The sequence below is a fragment of the Rosa chinensis genome, chromosome 4 (assembly GCF_002994745.2).
Source record: "Rosa chinensis cultivar Old Blush chromosome 4, RchiOBHm-V2, whole genome shotgun sequence".
Lineage (NCBI taxonomy): Eukaryota > Viridiplantae > Streptophyta > Magnoliopsida > Rosales > Rosaceae > Rosa > Rosa chinensis.
The window spans coordinates 40,534,314-40,542,240 of NC_037091.1; the positions used below are offsets into that span (position 1 = coordinate 40,534,314).

At 37.7% G+C, this 7,927-nt stretch overlaps 1 protein-coding gene across 1 annotated transcript; it reads left to right on the top strand.

The window, feature by feature from the left end:
- The first annotated feature begins 1,374 nt into the window (after positions 1-1,374).
- LOC112197666 (FCS-Like Zinc finger 8) lies at positions 1,375-4,125 on the top strand. Its single transcript, XM_024338429.2, has 2 exons — positions 1,375-3,096; positions 3,700-4,125. Exons 1-2 carry the CDS (start codon positions 2,312-2,314, stop codon positions 3,767-3,769), a joined length of 855 nt encoding a protein of 284 aa, XP_024194197.1. The 5' UTR covers positions 1,375-2,311; the 3' UTR covers positions 3,770-4,125.
- The last annotated feature ends 3,802 nt before the right edge of the window (positions 4,126-7,927 follow it).

Below are 7,927 nucleotides of genomic sequence, written 5' to 3' on the forward strand. Positions count from 1 at the left end.
ATTAGTGGGAGCTCATGTCATTATTTGAGATGTTATCTCGTTACTAATTGTTCAGGGTTTAGGTTTTTCATCCTCCCTTTATATTCAGCAGTTTCATTAATGAAGACTTGATGGCAGCTACACCAACCCTTATTTAAAAAAAAAATTATTTTTATGTTATTTTTTATCGCAAAATTTATAATCAAGATGAAGACCATAATATATATATATATATATATATATATATATATATATATATATATGAAAAGTAACTGGGGATTACGCAATCCCAGGACTTTAGGCTTTTTTGTTTTTGTTTTTCTCTCATCTGGGTTTGATTACGATCAAAATCTCGACATCACAGTCACCGACTCACACAAGTCACACATCCGCAGTCCGTGAACTTCCCACTCCGATTGAGTGGGCTGGCGACCCCATGAAGCTGCAAACCTTAGTGGCTTGTTGACCAGCCAATTAGCTAACTAGTTTGACTCAGTTAATAATTAGCTGCATTAGAATTTGTGTAGAATTGTTTTACCTTGAGTTTACTATCATCATCAACAATTCATCGAGACAATCATCTCTTTCCAACGGACCAATATGTTTGATTTTGCTACAAACCCTAAGTGTGCTCTTGTTGTTGCATAGTTTGTCGAATTGAATTTTCACCAATCACTATCTTTTTCTTTCAAACTTCTTATAATTTCACTCTCCTAACGTTATGAAATTTATCGTGACTAATTTTAGTGATATTACATTGTACAGAGTCTTTTAGCGACACTAGTTAAAAGAAAATGCCTTGCTCATAAAAAACAAAAAAAGCCTAGAGTATTTACATAATAATTTTAAGGTGTTGGGGCTTGTCAACAAACCTTATATTAGAATCTATCAATTTCTTGAATACCCCAAAAGGAATTATATCACGTGTCTCGTTGTACTTTACATATCCAATCTACTTTCATACATGCACAGCTTGATTTATTATACATGTAAGAAAATTTGTTAGAGATTGTTGTTACCACAAAGATTTTTTATAAGTTGAGTTATCGATATTTTATATCTACAAAACTAGTTTTTGAGTAATAATCGACAACTGAAATTTCCATCAAACATTTTCTTCGAAATTTTCACTTCTAAAGTACCAAAATTTCTATCAAAACTAAACTTTCAAATGTCGTTCCAATCAATGGAACAAACCTGTAGGGTGTGCCAATCATGGTTAAGCTACCTACGTACTGGCGTCGAGTGTGGTCACCCTCGGCTTGACTGAGTCTGGTGAAAAATAGTAAATCTTGGCAACAAAAAAACTCCTGCTAAGTGCTAACCATACTTGGACAGTGGGGGTGGTTTATCAAACCCACTGATTCTCATGCACACGAGTCTATTTAATCACCCACCAACGCCTAGAACCCACGAGCTCACTCCACTCTCTCTCTCTGTCTCACCTTCCCTCTGTTCCTCTCTGCAACTCCATGTCGATTTTTCAGGGAGTGATGATGGGAAACTGATTTTTAGTGGGCAAATAAATGAGCCAAAAAAGCACAATAAAAAAGATATACCCCCACTCCCACACATAACGATGATCATGGTTCATGATCATCACCACTCATCCTTTTGTTTCCATTCTGGGTTTTATTCCTCACTCGTTTTCAATTTCCTAATCCTGGTTTACCATCGTGACTCGTCTTGTTTTTTTGCTCCCAAACCCTGAATCATCGTCTCTCTGATACGAACCAATTTTGCTGAGTTAATAGTGGAGGGTAAAAACAAAAGCAAGAAAGGTGAAGAGAAAATTAAAGCCTGCCCAACAAAAGAAGGAACAAAAATACAAACTTTCTTTGTTCAGATGTCTGGTGCATGCACGTCTTGTCCTTCGATCACGACTCTTGGGCCTCTCCTTTCAGCTGCTTTCGGATTCTTTTCTCTTTCTTTCTTTCTTTCTCTGATTGATTGATTCACATCACAACAGAGCTCTTTAGAGGAAGAAAGAAAGAAAGAAGAGCGAGAAAGTCGCGCGGAAGAACTGTGAGCTCAGCTCTTTCTATTTTTGATACTTCCTCTACTGGGTTTTTCTGTCAGTCTTTTTCAAAAAAAAAAAAATATGGAGGTCACAGAGTTGTAGCAGAGAATAGTTTCCGTGGAATCTTTTCTGCAATTTCTGGTTTCTGGGTTCTTTCAAAATGAGGGTTTTTGACTGTGCTAGAGCTTATTAACAACTCTTGTTTTGAAAGTCTTGTTTTTCTCTGTGAGTTCCAAGGTTCTCAATTTCCCGTGGATTTGTAGTTTCTGTCTTGATTTTGCAGACCGTTTGTTTAGTCTTTGAACCTCTCTCATGGCGGACAGTAACTCTCTGCCTTCTCCTAGACCCGTTTCATCTTTCTTCTCCACTCCGAGATTGTTCACTAGCTTCACCTCAAAACCCTTCTCTGAAACTGAAGCTGTTATGAGCCCAACTTCCATTCTGGAAACCAAGCCATTCTTTGGTCTAAGAAACCCATTCTGGTCCGAATCAAATACACCCAAAACCCCAGAACCCGAAACCAAACGCCACTGGGACAAATTGGACTCCAAAGGCATTGGCCTTGCCATTGTTGATGCTCTAATTGACGATGATGGCTCTGATCCAAAACCATCAAAGCCCCAAAGCCGAATGGTTATTTTCGGTTCACAGCTCAAGATTCAAATCCCTCCTCTGCCATCCTCTGTTCTTCCCTCTTCTGAATCACCAAAACTTGAAGCCGTTTTCGGAATCGAAAGAACGAATTCTCCTTTGGGTCCTTTCTCTTCCGGCCTGTCTCAATCTCCGGCTAAGAAATCCCCATTTGGGACTGTCAGTTCCGGCATTGAGACTCCTGTTTCGCCTCAGGTTTTCAAGGGGTGTCTCTCTGTTAGTGAAATGGAGCTCTCTGAGGATTATACTTGTGTGATTTCTCATGGGCCAAATCCAAGAACTACTCATATCTTTGACAACTGCGTTGTGGAGAGCTGTGATGGTGTGCCTGAACTTTCCCCAATCCGGAAGGAAAACGTGTCAAGTTACCCATCTGAGAGTTTCCTCAGCTTCTGCTACCATTGCAAGAAGAATCTTGGGCAGGGCAAAGATATTTACATGTACAGGTTGGTTTAATTCTTTTCCTTTCCATTAGTACTATTAATTGGTTGTTCAAGTTCCTTCTAATTTATTAAAAGGGAAAGCCCCAATAAAATTTGGTTATTTTTTGTGGGTTTCTCAATTTGATGTTTAGTTTTACTTTTTTGGTGTTGTTTTTAGTGTTTTCTAATTCATTGTGTTTGAATGGTGGTTGGTTGTTTATATATCAATAATATTGTCAATAATGTGAAGGTTGAGACTTTACTCAATTTTGGATTAGAATCTTCATATGATACTAGTATATGATTGGTGTATATTATATAATAGGATCCTAAATTCATAGTATATTGCAAATGGTAATTGATCGGCATTATTATAGTATTGTAGATCTTTTTTTTTTGGTCTGAATAGTATTGTATTGTAGATCTACATATCCGTCTTTTGGATAACATGACAGAGTATCTGAATTTCCAAAGCTTTCCTTATTATGCAGGTTAACTTATCACTTGTCTACCTATATAAAAATCGTTGCCATTTTTTATATTTCTCGCTCATTTGTGGTTACGACTTTCTATTATTTGTTTGATATGAGTGTTTAGCGCATTTTAATTCCGGTTTGGTTGCTGCAGAGGTGAGAAGGCGTTCTGCAGCAGTGAATGCCGTTATCAGGAGATGATGTTGGAGGAAGAAGGAAGCTGACGATGTTTTATGGGAATTGTTCCCGACAGAAACGCTTCACTGAAAGCAAAATTAAACAAAAAAAACAAAAAAGCTTAATAAGTCCTTACCATAGGCTTCTTCTGTTAATTTCTTCTTTGTTGCTAAATAATAGGGAAGGAATAGTCTTTGTAACATCAAACATATGAGTCCCTCATGAAAGACAAAGATGGTAGTTGAATTTTTCTGGGAAAATGCAACCCTTTTTCTTTGGTTTTGTTTTAGTCTATTTTTCTGGGCTCCCCTCCTTGTAGAGAGGTAGAGGAATGAAGCGCTGAGATGTATGTAGAGTTGGAATTGTTATGAATTGAGTAATGAAATTGCTGTTGGATCTGGCATCTGTGGCATGTGTCTCTTAGTCTTTTGGATTATTTTCCCAGCTTTGGTTTTGGTGGTGATGATGATGATGATGATGATGATGATATGTGACCAAAGCTTACATGATCTTTGGACCATAGCGTGTGCCAATGCCTAGGTTGAGGTAAGATGCTCTCTTCCTTTTATAAACCGGTGTCTGTCTCTACACTTATTGCCACTCATGATGATAATGCCGCTACTTTTTCTGACTTGTTTTTATTCCGGGGAGTTTGAATAGGACACTATGGAAGAGAGCGTACTTTAGGGAAAAGTTTCTGGGTCCGATTTCAAGGGAATAATTCTGCATAAAGCAAGGTAGGGTTTTTTTTAAAAAAAATAACACTTCATGACCGTTAACTTGATATTCCAGCTGGGATGGTCTATAGTGCTGAAGTGCTCACCGGTGGTCCGCCGGTCCATAACATCGGTGTTTGCATTTCCTGCCCGTCCTACTCTTTAGACGGGTGTGGACTGTGGAATATTAAGCGGTCTATATTGATGAATCAATTAACGGCTAAGATTAAAGATAACATTGATATCTTGAAACTAAAGAGTTTTGCATTACGTCTAGCTATAACTCTCCTAGCTATTCAACCCGAAAATATGTCTAAATATATACTAGGTAAATATTCAAAACGCAAGATGATTGAGGATTAAAGTCCACCTTTAGGGAGAGTGAGGGAGACGGAAAGCCTAATAATTCAATGACTTTTGTGTTGTTTTCTTTGAAGATTAGGCTAATACGTTGTATGAATCATCTGAGATTTCTAAGTGTAATCGACTGATTGAATAAGCAAACCAAACTAGAGTATAAGACTGCTTGCCAAATCGGAGTACGAGACTTCTATCTCACCTATAGTTGAGAAGAATAATATTTTGACTCTATATGCTATAGGATTTAGATGGTTCAAGAACTGCTTTACAGTACATCTTAAACAAGTTCATTAACTACTTTTGTGACAAAAATATGTTCTTGTATGAAGCTCTCTCTACTGAGGACTTTCAAATCAACAGTATATTAGATGATTTGTATGTTGAAAAAAATAATGTTTTAATTAAAATTTATAATGCTCATTTAATTGTTGATTTGAAAGTCCATATTAGAGACTCTCATGGCTTGGTTTGAAATACGTCTAAAAACCTGCGAATTACAACTAAATTATAAGATGCCCTCCAAAAGAAGCAATCATTTTTGCGAAATTTCGCAAGCCAATTTAAAACAGACACGTGTTATAAGACTCTCTGACAAATCAAAATTCGTAGAAAAATATAACTTTATCGTGTTTATGCTTTTCCTACGTCAAAATCTAGAAGTGAAGACTGTTGTGAATTGAAAACAAGAGTAAGAGCCAATTTTGCTTGCATAATGTCTCATCATATCTCCAACTCCAATATGGCCAATACTTGAGACTAGATAATAAGTTAGAAAAGGAAAGTGACATTTTATGAGAAAAACAAAGTAAGTTGACATGTCTTGAAAATGAGGTAAATATATTTAAAGGATGTGGATCTAGTTACTTGTAGTTTAATCATACATGTCTCTCCTGTAATAACTAAAGCGGAAACATACACCTCCATATTTAAATTGAAAAAGCTAAAGGAACTGCACGTCACATTAGGAGATCTTCATAAAGTAATCAGTTTTATGTAAATTCTTAGCTGGGATCATTGTTGTTAGGAAAATGGAAAGGAATACAGAGAAATCAACAACAAACAGGATGGAAATAAAAGACATAGAGCACCATGGTCCGGCAAGGAAATGTGCATACACTCACAAGACAGAAAGATCGATTTTCATTATCAAAAGCGTGAATCTCAATTTAGCACATTTTTCTGATAACGACGAGTTCTAATTTTCACACAATTAGTCGCAAAGTGTGTGCTTTAAGTGATTGATTGCAGCTAGAATACCTTTTTCTTTGTTCTATTTTTTATTTCTTTCTATATTTTGATTAGTTTCAATCTTGAATTAATTATTTCAGATTGCTTTAGGATTGGTAGAACACTTAAATCTACTTTTCATTGTAAGAATTACTACTGGGCACGATCGAGAGAGATATCTTGCACCAATGAGTGGTTTGGGGGTCGAAGTCTATCTTGATTGCTTTTTATATTTTAGGGCTAAATACTGTTTAATCCTTGAAGTATGACTTTGTCTTCGTTTCAGTTTCTGTCTTTCTAATTTAATTCCAGTTGTCCCTAAACTCAAAATTTTCAGTCAAACTGGTCCATTCCTTCCATTTCTCCGGTTGCTCGATGACGTGTCAGTTATTGGTTTGCCAGCTCAGCGCCACGTAAGACACTGATTTTGTAAAGAGACAAGAATGCCTTGCTTCAGTTTCTTCCAAAATTTCCTCTCTTCTTTTGTATCTTCTTTCTTCCTCTATCCAAGTCATCGATATAAGGAGAGGAGTGATGGTACGACGGTGGGATGACCAGTGCTAGTCGGTGGGTGCGCCGACAAGTATGATGGTGACAATGGTGAGCCACGACAATTGTTGAAGTTTGTAAACCATAGAGAGAGAATCTGAGAGTCAATTTCTCTCTCATCCATCCCTCTCATAAACAAACCCAGAATCACAAAGCGCCCAGAGATCAAGATGTGTGATGATGATGATTACTCGAAGAAGAGAGGATGGGAGGATGGATCTTGTAGTGACGGCCGGTGAAGGAGGCAGAGGTCGTGGGTGCCCATAGAAAATTTATGGTTGTTCACCACGATGGCGCGTGGGTTACTTCCGGGCATCTCCGGACGACAGAGAGGCTGCCAATGGATCGTCGGAGGCCGCTGAGCACGATAATGGTGGAGATGAGGTACATACAGCATTCCTGATATACAGCAAGGTTGGATTGGCGGTCTCCTAGACAAGATATGCCAGGCCTAGAGTAATAGCTTCGAGTATGGCTCCGGCCACTTCGAGAATCGCAGCTCATTCGAAGACGACATCACAGCCGTCATGCGCACCCACATCTTCAACTCCACCAATCATCTCAACGTTGACTGCTGTGAAACAGATTGATTTGGATTTGGGTTTGGGTAACAAACATTGATTTGGATTTGATTAATCTGAATCCAAATCCTCAACCCCAAACCACCATATCCGAACAAGACCTTAGGGTTTTGGGCAGATCTGAGGATGTTTTTTGGTTGGTGAGCTTAGTAGTGGTGGTGGTGGTGTAGAGCTCGGTGGTGGTGGATTTTGGGTGTAAAGAGAAAGAAGGAAGAGTAAGGGTATTCTCGTCACTTTACAAAATCAATGTCCTACGTGGCATTGAGCTGGCAAACCAATAACTGACACGTCATCGAGCAACCGGAGAAAATGGACCAATTGGACTGAAATTTTTGAGCTCAGGGACATTTGAAATTAAATTAGAAAGACAGAGACTAAAACGAGATGAAGCTATACTTCAGAGACTAAACAATATTTTTCCCTATATTTTACTAACTTCATATCCGTGTGATGCACGTGTTATTTTTAAAAAGAAAACAAACTTCAAAGTTTCATTCTCACTTCTTCTAAAATTTGGTCTAGCTTGTGGAACCAAACTTCAAACTTATTTCCTTCATAGATAAAAGACAGACAGACAGACATATAGAAAGATATTTTTTTATTACATCAGGTGCTACATCAATATAGATGGGTGATCATCTATATGTTTCTTGTACATCCAAAGGTGGAGGTCTCTGTGATACTCATTCATGTATCAAACCCTTTATTTGTCTCCACTCCGAAAATCTACTTCACTTAATCTATTAACATTTGAATGTTAGATAATTGGGGT

What these genes read in the sequence shown, in the direction of transcription:
- LOC112197666 (XM_024338429.2), top strand. Translation starts at nt 2,312, where the DNA reads ATGGCGGACAGTAACTCTCTGCCTTCTCCTAGACCCGTTTCATCTTTC. An exon ending in AAAGATATTTACATGTACAG is followed by an intron (nt 3,097 to 3,699) that starts GTTGGTTTAATT and finishes TGGTTGCTGCAG; the next exon opens with AGGTGAGAAGGCGTTCTGCA.